Raw genomic sequence first — 18,065 nt, forward strand, 5'->3', positions numbered from 1 at the left:
GGCATGAAATTTGATCAAAATGGATCTATTTAAGGATTTCTTTCAGGACACCCTGACTTTTCACAGCATAACACTATTTTTTTAATACATATTGTTACTGCAGGCATTCAGCATTTAGAGAAATGAGAAATGTTGAAGTTCACTGATTTTAGCAGCGTTTGTGGTCATCACTATCACTGTAGGTGGTTGCTGAGCTTCTCATTTTGATATTGTTTCAAGAGAAGGCATTAAGAGGAGGAGGCCCTAAAAAAAAGTACATACATCAGGAGGTATTTAGAAATAGAATTTCCTGGTGACTTTGTGACTGGACAAGCCTCTGGTGAGCTTAGGCTGAAATTTCAGAATTGTGAACATGACCAAAGTCACCGAGGAGTGCACAAACTGATAGGCTGGTAGTAAATCAATGCTAGACGATATTTGTCACACGTGTTCCAGAAGTATAGAGATCCCATGTCGAGGATCACCCCACTCTGTCTTATACTTGTCCGGAATATTTGCTCTATTATGTTTGCCTTCAAGATCTGTGGATGATTGCACCCCAGAGTATGCTGTTGTCAGTTTCTGTAATTAACAAACGTTTCTTTCTTGCAGGGAATCATTAGCAGAGTGACAGAATCAGTGAAAAACATTGTACCAGGATGGTTACAGAAGTATTTCAATAAAAGCGAAGATGAATGTGTAGATACAAATGAATCCACAAACCAGGAAGAGAATCCAGTCAACTATCACCATGATTATGCAAATGAAGACACTATAGTGATTGATGGGAGAGTCACGCCTGAATCAGCAAGAATTAATTTAGAAGGTATGTGAAAAATCATTTAGCATTCTGGCCATCTGTATTTACTCACAGATTTCTACTTCTCAATCTGAATTTCTAAGGGAAGCTGGAAGGAACATTTTGGCAGAATTGACAAAAAAAAAAACCCCAAAAAACAAATGCCAAAAAACTCCCCCATGCAAAACAAAACCAAAACACCCCAAAAACCCCCCAAATCCCAAGCCAAACAAACCCAGCAATTGTTTGTGCAACTCTCTGTAACTGTAAACCTAATTGCCAAAAATACTGGAGGTTGTCTTACACAGCTCTTGAAAGTCATCAGTTAACATCAGGTAGTCAATTAGCCAGGTGCAAAATATTGATAACATTCATTTGCAAGTGTGCTGGGTTACATTTGCTATTTAAAAGGTCTGGAATGAAAGCCTTATCTAATTGCCTAAGGTAATAGAATCATTAATTTGTTTTATTGTCTTCCAAACAAAAGAGCAGAGTGCCAGAGGAAAATTCCTTCTCCTGTCCTGATTCCCCAGGCCCCACCTCCCCCTGCCTTTGTGCTTCTTCAATCAATCTAGTAAATTTTCATGATAGTTGAATGGAGAACATAGCAACTTGGTTCATGATATTATTCTTTTTGAAATACTTGGTAACATGAAGGTATGTGTGTGTGGCCAGCGTGGGGGCTTTGAAAAACCTATTTGGATCCTTGGAAAAGAAGTTTGCCCCCCCTTTACCATATAAAAGTATGAAATCATAGTTTGAATTTGGTGCTTGTCATTGTTTCTGTAGTTTTCTGTCAATTTGCCTATGCTCTCATTTGAGTTTCTGTTAGATTAATGGTTTTGTGGACCTGAATTTTGACTAGGAGGTTTTGTCTGAGGACATGTATGTAACCGCTGTGCAGAAAGTCAGTTGCTTCTGTTGTTGACAATGAAAAAAATGAGGAAATACCTTTGTCACTAATGTAATCTAATTGTAAATAAGGAGCTTTATTGCTTTCTGTGTAGCTGTAGCTTGAGAGTAAGTTTGGATAAAGGAATAGAGAAAGTCTTAATGAATGAGGAACATGTGTTTGCTTTCCTGAAAAACTGTGAATGGACCTTTCAGTAAGAACAGCTGCACAGCAAACTCTCTAGCTGGAAGAAATGAGGAGCAGATGGACACCCTAGAACCTTTAATAGCTTGTATTGCAGTGTGTGGATGTTGTAGACCAGTGTTTCTTCCTAGAGTTAATAATAAGCTTTTTAAAATTATCACTGTTACAACTGTAGAAAGCCTGTTTCTTTAGCTCTTAGGAACCCATGTGCTAGAGCCTGTATTCCTTTGCTTGGCCAGCCTTCAGCCTGATAACACATTCTTTGTGTCAAACAAGACAGTCCTGAAAATCTGTTAGTGTCTTGGAGAACTAATTACTAGTACTGCTGTGGTTATGAAGATTAAACTAGCTAGTTTAAGCTTCAGTGCAAATACCGAGAGGATAGTGGCTCCGAATTGTGTTCATAACCAGAATTCTTGGGAGAGATTTACATGGCTATCAAGCAAGATGTCCATTAATTCAGTTAATGTGTTCAGTTCATGTGTTCAGTTCATGTGCCAAGTTGGAGCTGTGAGACCACCTCTTTCAGAACACTGGATATGTTTACAGAGTCTTTGGTTCATGAGGAAAAAATGCCCACCTTGTGACTGAGGCCACGATGCTTCCTTATCCAATGTGCCAGAATCTCAAAAGTTAATGGATAAGAGAGAAGGTTTTGCCTGTAGCTTGATACAGTAGAATTTGGGAGGGTGGTTGCTGACACCAAAACAAACACCTCAATCCCTGCAAATACATTTTCATGTTATGTATTCACAATAACATCATCTTTGTTACAAGATCATATAAACTGCAGAGTCGTCTGTAACTTGCCATGACATCTCAAATTTTTGAAAGCTTCTTGCAAGAATTACCAGCAGGAGAGGGAATTTATACAGGTTTGATTTAGTGAAAAACCCAGCGTTAGAGCACTTGAGAACAGGGTTAGAATTTGGTGTTGTAAAACCTCCTCGTTAACCACTTCTCAATGCAATGTTAATACTTGGTGTTGCGAGCAGCGTGGCTGTTGTAATCAGATGAAACCCTATCTAGGTGAGGAAGAAGTTAAATTTGGCTTCTCTATTTTTGTGCCCAGAACTTGGCAATAGCATGACTGTTGAAAGAAAACAGGTTTTGTCTTCTTTGAGCTTGTCTATAGGGCAGCTAATTGTTTCCCCGGTCGTGTTTAGAACCATCCACGAGTAGATCTGCGTTGAACTTCTCCGATGTGTTAACAAGGCCGTCTCTTCATCGGAGCCATTTGAACTGTAGCATGCTGGATTCTGCAGTACCACATTGTCAGCCCTCTACGTCATCTTCCCTTGGCGTTGGCAGTCCTGGACTGTCTCTTGTAAAAGAAATCAAAGATTCTACCTCTCAGCATGATGATGACAACATCTCAACAACCAGTGGTTTCTCCTCTAGAGCATCTGATAAAGGTAACTTTCGTGTTCTCTAATTGATTTTTTCCAGTAACGTGAACTCCTTTACATTCTTTAATATTCCACATCACTTCAGTGAGTAAAGTAGGTGAATGTCAGCTTTGGATGTTAGAATTAAATGGATTTTTTAGTACTTTAGAAATATACAATCCTGTCACCTTTTTAATCATGCTTTGGAATATGTTTATGAGACCCTGATGTTGCAAAGAATTGGTTCTGATAAACACACTTGTAGATAGGTTATCTGTGACTCTTAAACTGAGACAGTAGGAACTGAAGACCACTTCCAACCTGTTTGACAGACAGGTTGATTGCCTAGAAGGAAGACTGACTCAGAATATCTGACAACTGGTTAAATGGGAGTAAATACAGGTCACAAATAGAAACACAAAATGTTTTCCTGTGTTTTCACCAGGAGTCATAAAGGAACTATTCTGACTGAACAAGTTTTGGGCTGCTTTTTTTGCCTTTCTAGGTAGAAAGCCTCAGCTGTCAATATTGCCATATCTTTGCTGAATTCGATAAGGAATGTGCACCCAAATAAAGGTTGTGCTGATATAGATGGGGACCTAGGTGATCTCACTGAGAAAGGGCAAACAGCAGGTTTGCAGCTTTTTCTAGACCCCTATATAAACAGGTATTGAGGCACGCTCAGCAAGCCCTCTGGAAAACATATTTTTACAATTCAGAGCCGATGGTGCCAGGGTTTAGCAACGTAACCTGAGTTTCCTAAAGCTCTCTGGTGTGTCTCCATAAAACATACATGGAAAATGGTTGGTTCAGCCTTCGGGGAACTTTTCAGATTTGAAACCTGTATCATCCTTACCTATGCTGGCCTCTAGCCCTTTACCAACATAAAAACAACCTAATACCAGTGTAGATGCACTGGTGTGGATGCAATTCCTTTTTATTTTATCGTGAAAGAAGTAACAATAAAATTGCTGTGAGTTGGAAGCATGCTATTAACTTATTGGGCATGCTTTTGAAACATTACTGAAAGGGAACGTATTTGTAGTTCTCTGAACAGATTTCAGGTTCTGAGTTGATACTTGGTTTTCATACCATATGTGAAATCGATCTGATTGAAGAAATCTGAAGGTTAGAGTGCTGGAGAAATGAGTACTTGAGGACTTTGTCACTCTGTAAGACTTATTTTTCTGTTAAAGAACTGTGGATTAAAGAACAAGTGTGATGTTTAATATTAAAGCTCTCTGTGTACACAAAGCATTTACATACAACACGTGTCGTTTTGACAGATATCACCGTTTCAAAAAATACTTCAGCACCACTGCTCTGGTCCACAGAGGCTGAAAGATCTCATTCACTCTCCCAGCATCCTGCAACTAGCTCTAAAAAACCTGCCTTCAATTTATCTGCTTTTGGATCTCCCTCTCCTGTAAGTACCACACAGCCTTCATTTGAATCGATTGGAATGCCTAGCTGTTTCCCTAACCACTTGTCATAATACCTTTCTGCAGTCCCTTGGAAATACTTCTGTCTTTAAGACAAGCCGACTTGGGGATTCTCCGTTTTACCCTGGAAAGACCACTTATGGTGGTGCAGCTGCAGCAACGAGGGAGACAAAAGCACGAATTGCTCCTTATCAGGTGTGAGAACAGTAGTGCAATGAGAGGGCAAAATGTAATTGCAGTGCAGAAATGCTTTTCATTTTGGTATCATTCAGGTAGCTCTTGGAAAGAGTTACTTGCCCCAAAGTAGCTGGAGTGGATAAAAAATACCTTTATTTAAAATAGATAAATAAATAGTCAAAAGAAACTTTACTAAGGAACTGGAAATAAGAGTTTGCTGACTCTATTCTGGCAGTCTGTTTCTACCATGGAACAAGGGGATAAGTTCCTGACTTCGGGGAAACCTTGAAACTTGTGATTTGTTCTGACTTGGTGTTAAACCAAACATCAGAACACTAAAAACTTCCCATAAGCTAGGAGCTCTCTTTGGGCAACTGGTTTTATTGTTTACAAAATAAATGTGGACTATGCTGAGGAGAGAGGAACCAAAATAGCAGGCTTGTAAAGGACAGAGTAACCTGGGTGTTGTTGCACGCTGTGGGTTACAGCGAGTCTTGCTTGTGTTTCGTACGTGCTGTAGGGTCTGCCTCCTCCATGTAGCAGCGTGGCTTGCTTGAGGGGTTTAATGTAGTTTAAGGCAACGAAGTCAAAGTAAAATAAGTAGGTTTTTTTAAAAGATGTATTCAAAGCCGTGTGGTACAAATGAAAGTTCACTTTTTTCGGTGTAATGTGTTTAGATCTGTTTCAGTTCCAATCAGATCTCTCTCTTTTTAAACACAGTAAAAAGATTTGTAGTCAGCTGTGATCTTGGGGGAAGGGAGGAAATGAGAGAAGTAAAACTAGAAGTACCTGATGGTGATTACATGCATTGGTTTTGAGACGGTACACTGAAGCATCACGAAACTCTGAGATCTGTTTTGTTACTGAAAGTACTTTCTGCAGCACAAAGCTTTGCTGCAGTTCTGTTTCCCTGATTGCTGCTTCAGAGACCCTACAGGCTTAATGTCTTTCCTTTTATGACCTTTTACATTTAAGTCATGCTTTTGATGCTTTATCCCATGTGCAAGATGTGTGAGACCCCACTTGAAAAAGGTTCATAGAGTATATATTCTTCATGACTTGAATGCCCAGTGAGTGCGTTTTTCTCTGTCATCACAAGGTTATTGGTTATATCATCAGTGTAGCCATAGGACACAAAATACACATGTGGTTAAGTCAAAATCAAGCATCCTAACATTTGCAATGCTAATTTTTCAGCCCCCAGTAAGAAGACAAATGAAAGCTAAGCAAGCAAGTGTGCAGTCCTACGGTGTGACAAGCTCCACGGCACGGCGCATCTTGCAGTCATTGGAGAAGATGTCAAGTCCTTTGGCGGTAAATGGTCCTCCTTGGGATCTGCTTTATCTGATGTGTTTGAGAAACCTAGTACCTGTGCCAGTATAGGCAAGTGAAGATCTTCCTTATGTAGTGTCCAGTTTAATTGAGTCTGCTGTTTTTTCAACAGGATGCTAAAAGGATTCCCTCTTCTGTTTCCAGTCCTCTGTCTTCTGTAAGTCGATCACCAAACCCCCACGTTTTTGTTTTGGTTTTTTCTCTTATGAAATAAACAGTCTTCTAATATTTAGGCTTTTTTTTCCCCCCTTAGCCTGTGGACAGGAGTGTGCTGAATATGACTAGCTTCCAATCCAAACGAAATCAGGTAAGAACCAGTAGCAACTTAAACTGAGCTAGATAGCTTTCTGTGCTTTATAGCTGTTAGAAGAAATGGCTCAAACCTCGATGACAGCACACGTATGAATGCAGGTTAACATTAACATTAGGTGAGTTGTAGCTGCTTTGGCTATGTGGAAACTGCTACAAATCTCTTTTCTACCCACACTAGATGAAGGACTGTGAAGATTACTCAGGTTGAGAATTATTTTATCTATGTGTGGTGCTGTCTTGATATGTCAGTCAAGAACAACTTCTCTAGAACAAACAAAGTAGTTTTATCTTGTCCTGCAACTCAAGGCTAAGTTGCACCTTCCTTTTTCTGTTTAGGAAATCTTTCTCCTGCAGAAATGACCAGAAATAGAAAAATATTGAGTGATCACACAAACCTTGTGGAGATTTGCATCTTCATTTTGAGCAGAAGTCTAATACTTAACATGTTTTTATTACTACTCAGGGAAATTGGTCATTGTGGTCACTTCTGTAACCATCCGTTCCTAAATCCTTATTTGAGTTAGTTGAATTGTAAAACCCACAAAAGGTCACTTCAAGGTCAGGAAACTGAAAGAACAAAAATGTGTTTTCTCTTCCATGCAGACTTTTCATCTGCTGTTTTAATGAGGAAATGGGTAGAATGTCTCAGGTTTCTGTGCTAACCCCTCGATTAGAATTATAATAACAACTTTTACAATCACTTAAGAGTTTATAAACATCTCGGATTTCCTGCATCATCTTTCACTACATACTGAATTACAAGAATGTTGAAAAGTAGAGCATATCATTTCTTTACTGCAAATATTATCCAGATAATTGAAAACAAAGCTGGTATGGGCTGTCAGTTAACTTGTGGAACTACACCTGTGATGAGGCATTAGGAAAGATCTGCCAGATTTGCAGGGTAGAGCCTGACGTCAGTCGGAAAGTGAATGTTGCAAACAGCTGTTGCTGGGTAAAAGTAGAGAAATTGTCTCTTCATAATACTAGAATTCATAAAATTTGGCAGGGGAAGGGTAGCCCTTGATGAGAAAGGGAAGAGAGGGTTGTGTGTGCCAAGGAGAGGTTGAGTGTTTCCCTGCTAAACAAATGTATGGTTGACAGAACACTTGAACACTCCAGCAAGACTTTTGCAGGTATTTCTTGTGCTGTTTTTCCTATTTTGAGGATCTGCACCAGGCAGAATAGTTCTTAGTGTATTAAATACCTTACTGGGGGACTTTTGTCTTTTTCATTGTAGATTCCTGTCTTAACTAATTTGATACCTACAAGAAGGCCACTGGCCTAGTAGATATAGGGAAGATGATGGTTGTTCTTTTGGGGTTTAGTAAGGCTTTTGTGATATTCTGCCTCATGGCATCCTTCTGGAGAAGTTGTCCAGCTGTGAGATGAGTGGATTTATGATGCGTTGGGTAAAGAACTGGCTGAAGGGCAGCAAGCAATGAGTGGTAATGAATGGGGCTACATCTGACTGGTGACCAGTCACCAGCAGTGCTCCTCGGGGCTCAATCCTTGGGCCAGTGCTGGTCAATACTTTTGTCAGTGATCTGGAGACAGAGGTTGAATTCACCATTAGCAGGTTTGCTGACCATACCAAACTGGGAGGTGCACTTCTAAATCATTTTCATTAGGTACTGAGACCGATGGGAAATTTAGGACTCTGTAAGTTTTTAAATCAGTATATGCTGTGGTAATAAATTGTTTGTTTCTTCCCTTTCAAAGATGGAATCTCAGTATCCACCTGTCCAGAAACTCGTGACACCAAAGGCAATCCTGCTGTCAGCGAATCGGACCCAATATTTTAAACCATCTCTGAGTCCTGCTACCGATCCCAGCAAAGTTCACCAGAGAGTAGACCTAAAGCACAAAGTAAGTACATTTTCTGATCCCTGTCTGCCTGTTTTTCACAAGCTCAAAATGTCTCTAACCAATTTTTACAGTAAGGTAATCTTGCTTGACGAAGAGGACCAATAATATGCTTGAGATAAGCTTTAAGACAATGGGAACCATTGTGAAAGATTTCTTGAGGTTTTATAGATTTAATTGTATTTTTTGAACAGTAAGTGGCTGGTGATTACTTTCAGAATCATAGAATGGTAGGGGTTGGAAGGGACCTTTAGAAGACCATCCAGTCCAACTCCCCTGCAGAAACAAGGTCACCTAGACCAGGTTGCATAGGAACGTGCCAGGCTGGTCTTTAAGACTTCCAAGGAAGGAGCCTCCACAACGTCATGATGTGCTCTTGGGTTGTGTTGGGCTGTGCAGTGAAAGTATGTTAAAAGTACAGAAGCAAGATCTTTGTTCTAAGTGAGATTTCTGACAATTATACCTTGTGACCACTTTCTTGTTTACCCATCCTGATCACTTTGATGTAGATGTGAGTCCCTGATAAACCTTCCTTGAAACAAAATTGGCATCTCTTTCAGATAAATACCCATCCATGGTTCTGGTATCAATATGAATGTGCAAATGGCCTGGTGTTAAATCTATGGGCTTTCTAGGATGGAGATCAAAGTGAGGAGAAAACTTAATAAAAAGTCCCAAAGCAAGACATGTGTGGTTGGTTGTGTTTGCTTATGGATGTAGTTCATAAGTTCAGATAAATATTGAAATAAATTCAATTTAAATTGCAGGGCATGAGGGAGAAGAGTTTTCCTCCAGAACAGCGAGTAAAACCATCTGAAAGGTATGACATCTGTTAAGTTAAAACATTTGAAAGCAGAAATCTCCCTCCTTTGTCACTCCAATCTGCTGCTTGTCTTCCTTTGGGAGGGCAGTAACAGTTCTCAATGAAGGGAATGGAAAATACAGTGAAAAAACTGTATTCCAAGAGACTTGTACCATTGATGTGTCTTGAAGTTTAAGGGTCAACTGTTCATAGAATCATAGAATGGTAGGGATTGGAAAGGACCTTTAGAGATCATCTAGTCCAACCCCCCTGCAGAAGCAGGGTCACCTAGATCAGGTCGCATAGGAACATGTCCAGGCGGGTCTTGAAGACCTCCAAGGAAGGAGCCTCCACAACCCCTCTGGGCAGCCTGTGCCAGGGCTCCCTCACCTGAACAGTGAAACCATTAAGTTGGAGTCTGAAAGGTTTTTCCTAAAGGAATTATTCTTTCTGAAAGATTCTTTGAGGTAAAGTGACTTTTACAGTTCAAGAGTAGATTCAGTTTTAGTTTGTTTAAAAAAAAAACAAAACAAAACCCAAAGCCAAAAATCCAGAGGAAGATCAGATTTTAATGTTCCTTTCATGGCCAAGCCTATGAGTTTGCATGAAAATCAAGACCCCTCTAGAATCATCTGAGGCTAAGTGGCAACTTTCCTGGAATTTTGTGGTTTAGAGGTAAGTTGTTAATGATATTACTTCTTGAGGAGCTTGTTTTTCCCATCTGGGCATCTTTTGGGTAGTGCTGGAATTAAGATACTTTGCATGCAAAGGATACCTTTCTGGAGGAATTGTGCCCCTGTTTGGTTGTCTCTGTCTTACAAGCCATTCTTATGTTCCCTTGGGCATTCTTTGGCTTGCAAAAAGCCCCCTTTGTTTTGACATGAAATAGTTTAACTTCACAGCAACTGCCTTCTCACAGGGGTGTAAGAGATTGACTCTGTGATCTTGGCATAGGTGCAAACAGATGTTAGGTTTTAATTGTGAGTTCTCAAACTGTTCTAAGTTTTCTTTGGTAGAATTCTTTTCTCCTCTGTGCAGAAGAGAGATCCATCAAACTGCTACTGCTTTTGCTTTGGTCCACAAACTTTAAAATTCTTTTCCAAAGCCAGTGTCTGTGTTGGATGTCATGTTCTTGAGCAGAAACTCGACACTGGTAAGGGGCAGCTGGCCAGAGTCCCTTTGAGCAGCTAACCTGCAGTACTTTGCTACATCTCTGTTCAGCCTCCCAAGGGCTATTTAGTTTTTAAACCTGAGTCAGAGCTGTAGATTGGACTTAGTGGTTTGAAGAGAGAAAGCTGTCTTTGCCCCTTGGAAGGTGACAGGTGTTAACAGAGAAGAGGAATATGAATTATTATAGACAGGCTATAATTGTCTGAATCAAGCTCCATTTTGACATTAGAGTTTTTTTCAGAATTCAAATTGATTGTCAGTTTGGATGAGAGAAAAGTTTGAGCATATGGCCTTAAGGCTCTGGCTTCCTCTCAGTGGTTACAGTGCTAAGCAGACTGTTTGCAAGTATCTGACAAGTTTAGACCAATTCTCTTCATCAGTCTTCTGGAAATTTGACCTGATGTCTTCCAGTATGATCAAATGTAATGACTGACTGCTTGGCTGCAGGATAGACTTTGATATGGTAATTTTCCCCAGGGATGCTTCATTTGGATGCTATACTTCTTTTTATTGTTGTTATTCCCTAGTTGATTTGCTTTGGGGTGTGATTGTGGGTTTTTGAGAGGGGTTTATTTGTTTTGAGGATTTTTTTTGTTTCTCTTTTCCCTTCCCACTTGGGTTAGGAAATCTTTCTGGTTGGTTCTAGGCTTTTGTAATGAACAGAGAAATGCTTTTGTATGCCTTACAAAAAGGATCTGTATTCATGTCTGAAAAGACTTCTGGAATGTTGGCACACCTCTGCTGCTTCTGCTGATGGCCCCAGGAAAGCCAGAGCTGCTTCTGAAGCCTTTGCTGTATTATCTTGCCACACAAGTTTAAGCCTCTCTATTCCATAAGAGCTGTCAGCAGCATTTCATACACATATACAGAGGCAAGCTTTCTCCCCACACCCCCTTATATATTTGTAGTTGTTCTTTTATATCCCTGCAAAGATACACACTCATCACAGAAAACTGGCAGTCAAAATTTCCACTGTCTGGGCTATTAAAAGGAAACATTAGAAAATAACAGTCTAAATCAGTTCTTCTATTTCAGGTCTTCTGGCTTAGTCATTGTTCCTCTATGGATGTTGTGACTGTCTCTTACGTGTGTCTTGCTCATTGCTGTGCTTTTTAATGCAGCTTTTGCTGTTGAGAACATGAGATACCAGCATTTAGAAACCCTGCAACAGATTCTGATTAGAAGGTGTCAGTTCTAGGAGTAATAGTGACTATAATAGCTTGAAACACTTCATTGATAAGTCGATTTACATTTTTTTGTTCTCTTTTTTCCCCATCCTCCTCCTTCCACCTATGTGTTGCTATTCTGTGCCAGCAATTTGACTTACCCCAAATTCAGTACTCCTGCATCCAACGGCTTGTCTTCAGGAGGAGGAGTGGGTGGTGGTGGCAAGATGAGAAGGGAAAGAGGAGTCCACTATGTATCAAAATCTGAACAAAACCAACAGGTAAGGGACTCTTGAGTCAATTGCTCTCAGTGTATTAACTAGCTGAGTATGCCAGCTTTATTGCCTCATAGTTATTTATAATAATGCCACCTTAGTTTTGTGTGGGTTGGTTTTTTTCCTGTGGGTTTTGGGACAGGTTCCAAATTATTTATCTGTTTAAATATCTCAACTTCAGTTTTATATTTTTGAACTCTTTAATCATATCTTGGAGATGCTTCATACTGTAAAGTTTCTCATTAGCATATGAATGGATGATTTTTGGTGGAGGTTCATAGAGTTTTTATAAAGGAATTATGTTTGAAACAAGTGCCAAGTGAGTAAGCAAAGTTCATTTGATTTCTTATTTCATATTTAAGTCATGTAGATACAGGCCAAGAGTCTGAAGCAGGAGACAGTGTTCTGCATGTCTGCTAATGATCACTCACTTAAACTCACTGTAAGAGGGGTTTTTTCCTTGAAAAGTCCGTTTAATGGAGCTATGGTCATGACTATCCTGAAGATGATTTTTCTGATCAGGTGTTATGAAAGTTGCCTGCTCCTGCATCTCAAATAGAAAAAAAATGAAATCATTCTTTCTGTCAAAATGAAGAAATAGTAAATAATGGAGACCATTTCTACAGTAATAATGGTCTGAATAGTGAGGTCCATAGACTCTTTCAATCAAACCTGTGAAAGAAGAAAGCTGCAGGATACATGACATTTCTGCAGGAGCAGCTTGGATCTCTGCTTAAGCACTTCTGGGCAGATCTTGGTGCTACTGTGCAAATGGTGGTTAGGTTGGCTGTTCCCATTTAAACTCTTAACTAATTGAATCTTGGTACTCGGATAGTTGAAAAGACAAGGGTAAGTCCAGAGTTTTTAAGGGACACTGGCTTCTGAGTTTTAAACTTGCATCCTGATACATGATGCAGAGTAGACTGATAAGGGTGTGATCTTCTGTGCTGCTAATCAGGCTTTCAGCATTTTGTGCTTTGGTTTGGAGGTTTTGGTAGTGAGGAACCCATATGCTGCTTCAAATATCTTTTGTCAAAGTTCACTGCAGTAATGACTCAGAACCTTTGGCATCTGTCCTGCCTAATTTTACATGAGATACTTTCTCGTCTGTCTTGAGAGTGTACTCTTAATTGAAGAGATGAGAGGATAACTAGAAAGGATTATGTTTCTCTAGATCTTTGAAGTACAGAAAACAAAAGTAAATCTGATCTGTGCCCTTCTCTGTTCTGCACAGGTAATGGCTTTGAACTTAGATTAATCTAAGTCACCTATAATCAATAAATCCTCTGTTATATTTAAAACTCTGTTAAGAAATTACAGGTGGGACCAGGTGGGAAGGTAGTATGTCTTGTCAACTTTATTTTTTCACATTTACAACTATGAAAATTCCCACCTAGGAAGCAGAGGAACCAGTGCTACCGAAAGTACCCCTGCCCATCAGCACTGCATCGCTGCCTTCCTTCACTTTCCATGCCGGTTCTGTCTCACTGTCACCAAGCGCTAGTTCAACAGCCATGATGAACAAGGTAAATCTTTGTGGATTTGTGGTGAATCCTTTGTGTTTTTTTAGGGTGAATGTACATCATCTTTGTGGCATGTTAACTTCTTTTTGAGCACTTCGTGGTGCTCCTGAAACTAATTGGCATTAGTTCGTATCCTGTTGAATGAATCGGGGTTGTATGTCAATCTGGAGGTTTGGGGACAGGTTTTCATTCTGCCTCTGTCCATCTTATACTTTTCAAACTTTGACTTCACCTAAATGTACACCTGCTTCAAATGTTGTGGAGATTCTGTTGGGGTCTTATGCCAAGGGAAATTATTCAACTAGAGGTAGTATTAGTGGTCATATAAGCCTAGTGTCTGTTGCAGAGTACATGTTTTTCTATGGTTGGAAGCAGGCACCTGCTTTAATATCTCAAGGTGTTTGCTGAAGTTCTGACTACTTTTGAGCCGAGTTATTTGAAGGTTCTTAAGCTGCCTGGTCTGCTTTTCCATATATTTGATATATCTAAATGAAAGTGGGACCTCAGGTTTTTCTCTTGGTGTGTGGGATTTGATTTTGATGATCCTGTACTATGTGCTCACTTGCAAGCTTCACTTTATTTTATTATAACTCTTATCTGGGGACTAGAAGTGAATATCAAACGTCAGATTTCCCAACTTCACTGCAGAACATCTGTCAGGCAGAGAATTCAGGTAGCTGTTAACTGTTTTGCCAGGGTGTTTTTCTTTTCGATAACAAACCTCGATGCTTCTGAAAATGCAGGTACAACCAGCAAGTAACGCTGGCAGTCCCGTGTTCAGATTTTCATCTCCAATTGTGAAATCTACTGAGGCAGAAGTGCTACCTCCGTTGTCTGTAAGTAAAATAAAGCTCAACCTCCTGTCAAGGCTTTAGTAGAACATTGTAGAACAATAAAGCAGAATTGGCCCTGATGATGAGGAGAAGAAATATACAGTTTTCTGGCTTATAATTTGACATCCAGCACGTACACCAAAAGTTTGAAGGCTGGATTTCAGATTATTGGTTTTGTGTGAAACTTGATTAAAGTGTCTGTGGTTTCAGAATCTGAAAAGTCTCCCTTTTTTTTTTTATAGCAGATTGGGTTTACATTTAGTGTTCCTGTTGTAAAATCAGCAGAGCTCTCTGGATCCAGTGATACACCAGTGACGTCCTTACTTAATCTAGGTAACAGAAGTTTTGGCATTTCAGATCTTAAGTGCTGATTGATTTATTTATTTTAAACATTAATAAAACCCCAAATCTGTCCTTTCTGAGCATATCAGCAGTTCCAAGCAAAGTGTGTTCTCAGTGACAGCTCTGCTTTGAACCGAATTGTAATTATAGGTTGTTTTAAACGCGGTCGAGTTTTGAGGATTCTTAACATGAGAACCATGAAAGTTGGAAATTCTAGTAAATGTGGATGTGTTTTAAATGGATTTCTTTGTGCAAGTTATTTTCTCTTTTCTTTTAAAGATACCACCACTGTAAACAGCACCAGCAATAAGAAGGACAAAGAGGAATACGATGGTCCCCCCAAACCTGCGAAGGTCTTAAAGGAAGGGAGTGTGTTAGACATTCTAAAAAGCCCTGGTGAGTAATGTATTCCTTTTAAAAAAGCATTGCTAAACACCCACTAGAACTGCATTGATTTTAGTATTTTTTTTGTAATAAAACCCCCAACCACAACAGTAAAAACCTCACTGTGTCACAGTTCATGCAACGTCAGCTGGAAAGGCAAACACAGGAGAGTGTTACGTTAAATGCTGTGACTGTTAAGGTTGATCTCCCCTTCTATTCCAAGTGGCTTTTATTGCTGAAAGGAAAGCTGCAAGTTCTAACCAGATGCATTGCTTTACGTGTTAGGATGTAAGTGAAGTATAAAGAGAGTTAGTCAATAATCATTTTGAGTAAATAACATTTATGCAATTGGAAAGGGAATGTCTGTAAATGCTTTACAAATGTTCCTCTCCTACCTTCACCATCTCAGAAATTACTAATAGCAAAGACAGTTTCATTCTGTTCAACACCCACCTTGGATGGATTCCTGTGTCACCTACTCTAGGTGACCCTGCTCTGGCAGGGGGGTTGGACTGGATGGGCTTTTGAGGTCTGTCCCAACCCTTAAGATTCTGTGATTCCTAAAGATATTTAAAAAGCTGCAAATCTTTTGGCCTTAAAAGATAACAGCTATGCATTCAAATGTAGACTTTAAGTAGAAGTGGTTTGTTTCAATTTTAAAACTTTTTTTCTTAGTATTGTTTTTAAGTAATGGCAGTTTTTTTCAGCTCTGTAATAGTCTGTGTATGTGTAGATGGCCTTCTTCATTTTCAGACAAAGAATTGTTGAGTTTGATCTTTTCCTGTAAGCCTTCATTTTCATCAGGACTTCTTTTATAAAGAAGTGACAAGTGGAGTCTCTTTCCTTGGAGGTCTTCAAGACCCACCTGAACATGTTCCTATGTGGCCTGATCTAGGTGACCCTGCATCTGCAGGGGGGTTGGGCTGAATGATCTCTAAAGGTCCCTTCCAACCCCACCACTCTATGATTCATGCAGCACTTTTTTATATGGGAAGAGCTAAGTATGAGAAAACATGCTGCATGTTTTAAGGGTGGACCTATGAATGAAGTGACATGAATTCTCTTTTATCAATTTAAGAGGAGCAGGTTCTAGATTCACACTGTTCAAACACTCCATTTATCATGTAAAAAAAACCCCACACCTAAATTAACATAATAATAATGGAAAAACACCTCCCCTTTTCATTGCAGCTTTACAATTAATTTGTGCTGCTGTGGCTATTGCATTTTCTTTAGTGTTTCCATGTTGATGGTTCTCATTTGCTGTTAAAATTGGCACCTTATTTGAAGTGTTGGCCCATGTCCAGTCCATTTTGAACGAAGGTTATAGGTAACAATTGTTCTGTTGTCTTCGTTTTTGTAACTTAATTCTTGGTATCTGTGGGAAAATACCACGTGGATTCCAAGCACAAACTGCTGCACAGCTACTGAAGTAAACGTGAGTTGTCTACTGGGACAGAAATAGCTTTAGAAATTGGATTCGATTGGACACGGTGTCTTGAATAAATAGAAGTGGATTATTTCTAGCCTGTGATGGACAGTCAGCTTTCCATCCTGTTTGGAAATTAAGAGTTAAATCCAGCTTTAAATAAATGTTCTGTTGTGTCTCAGTGCAGCATATGAAATTTCATCCCCTTAGATAAGGTTTCCAGGGACTTCCTCTTGCGGTTAGTCGGTATGTATAGCTGTAGCTGTTGGCACTGGGTTTAAGTTTATGCCACCTAGCATCATAAGTAACTTCCACATATTGAAGGTACTGCTTTATCACTAAGATCTCTTCCTGTTTATTTCTTTTCTAGGCTTTACGTCCGTGAAAACACACTCCTCTGCATCTGCACCGCCTGTTACAAGCACAGTGGTCTACACAAGGCCTGCAATAAGTAGTTTTTCTGCAAGCAAAGACACCTCTAAACAAACATCCACGTTTTGGCAGCCTGACACATACGACCCATGTCTACAAAACAAAACCACAGATGGCAAATGTGGAACATGTGAAGCTGCTAAAGTGTCAACAGTCGAGAGTACAAAACAGACGATAAGCTCAAGTCAGTGTGTCGCCTCCAAGGCAGCCGTTGCTACGGCAGGGACACTGGGCTTTGAAGACAAGTTTAAAACGGCACCCAACACGTGGGATTGTGATACCTGTCTGGTCCAGAACAAACCTGAAGCTACAAAATGTATAGCATGTGAGACACCAAAGCCTGGAACGGGAGTAATGCCTGCTCTGACGTTGCCAGTGGTCACAGACAGCTCGGTGACAGTGACGCCCTCCTCCAGCACCACTGACACAACAGTCACTCTGGGGTTTGGAGACAAATTTAAGAAGCCAAAAGGCTCTTGGGATTGTGCGGTGTGCCTTGTATTAAATAAGGCAGAAGACAGCAAATGTGTAGCTTGTCAGTCCGAGAAACCAGGTGCGTTCTTCCTTCTTCTGTTTCTATTTGAGCCTCTGTGCGTTCTTTGCAGACTGAAGTACGTTACATACAAAAAATACTTTAATCAGCGTGGCTGGATGCCAGACAGGATGGATTAGTGCCTGTCTGCAGGAATGGTTACAGGCACTTTTGAGGTCTCAGCCCAGATTCCAAGCTGTCACATGAATTGAACTGGTCGTGAACTGCCTCAGCGCAGAGGTGGATCAAAGCAAATACACTCTGCTTTGCAGCTGGTGAGGAAGGGTGACTAAACTGGATGCCTTGATTGGTTTAAAATCAATGTATTCATTTTCATTAGGGAAAAAATATTAACTCTTCTCTAAAGTTAAAAATGACTACAGATTTTTCCTCCTTCAAAACATAAGTATTTACACAACATGGGTAAAAATGTCCCTGCTCAGCATTTGTGTGTAACTGAGCAGAGGTATGAAGTCAGGTTTCAAAACAGTGTAGTCTTGGAACTAGTTGTCTGGAGCTAAACCCAAACCGTGTGTTTGACTATGCCTATGAAGGCCAGTGGTAGCCTTCTAAAACATGGCTGGCCTTGTTCTGGAAGGTCAAGGTCCTTCCAGACCTTGAGGAGGTGGGTGGGTGCCTCCTTCAGTGCAGCGCTGGGTTGTTTCCCATCATACATGACTCTAATTGAGTGTAGTGAGTTTATTGTTTCCAAAGCACCAATAATTATTTTAGTGTTATCTTTCATTGGCTCTTCACATCATTTGATATACCATTATGTCAAAAAAC

At 40.0% G+C, this 18,065-nt stretch overlaps 1 protein-coding gene across 2 annotated transcripts in view; it reads left to right on the plus strand.

Annotated features, from left to right (window-relative positions):
- NUP153 (nucleoporin 153) overlaps positions 1-18,065 on the plus strand; it is a 42,267-nt gene that overhangs the window by 14,142 nt on the left and 10,060 nt on the right. Inside the window, exons 2-16 of one of the 2 annotated variants that reach the window (XM_061994522.1) lie at positions 592-805; positions 3,041-3,289; positions 4,549-4,688; positions 4,771-4,899; positions 6,079-6,195; positions 6,326-6,370; positions 6,467-6,520; positions 8,248-8,394; positions 9,159-9,211; positions 11,678-11,810; positions 13,202-13,330; positions 14,071-14,163; positions 14,403-14,493; positions 14,782-14,898; positions 16,686-17,300. In XM_061994522.1, the coding sequence (XP_061850506.1) occupies positions 592-805; positions 3,041-3,289; positions 4,549-4,688; positions 4,771-4,899; positions 6,079-6,195; positions 6,326-6,370; positions 6,467-6,520; positions 8,248-8,394; positions 9,159-9,211; positions 11,678-11,810; positions 13,202-13,330; positions 14,071-14,163; positions 14,403-14,493; positions 14,782-14,898; positions 16,686-17,300 (2,326 nt within the window). The remainder of the gene's footprint in view (positions 1-591; positions 806-3,040; positions 3,290-4,548; positions 4,689-4,770; positions 4,900-6,078; positions 6,196-6,325; positions 6,371-6,466; positions 6,521-8,247; positions 8,395-9,158; positions 9,212-11,677; positions 11,811-13,201; positions 13,331-14,070; positions 14,164-14,402; positions 14,494-14,781; positions 14,899-16,685; positions 17,301-18,065) is intronic. The other variant, XM_061994523.1, reaches the window with a different exon arrangement.

Source organism: Colius striatus, chromosome 4 (genome assembly GCF_028858725.1).
Source record: "Colius striatus isolate bColStr4 chromosome 4, bColStr4.1.hap1, whole genome shotgun sequence".
In the NCBI taxonomy this organism is placed as follows: Eukaryota; Metazoa; Chordata; class Aves; order Coliiformes; family Coliidae; genus Colius; species Colius striatus.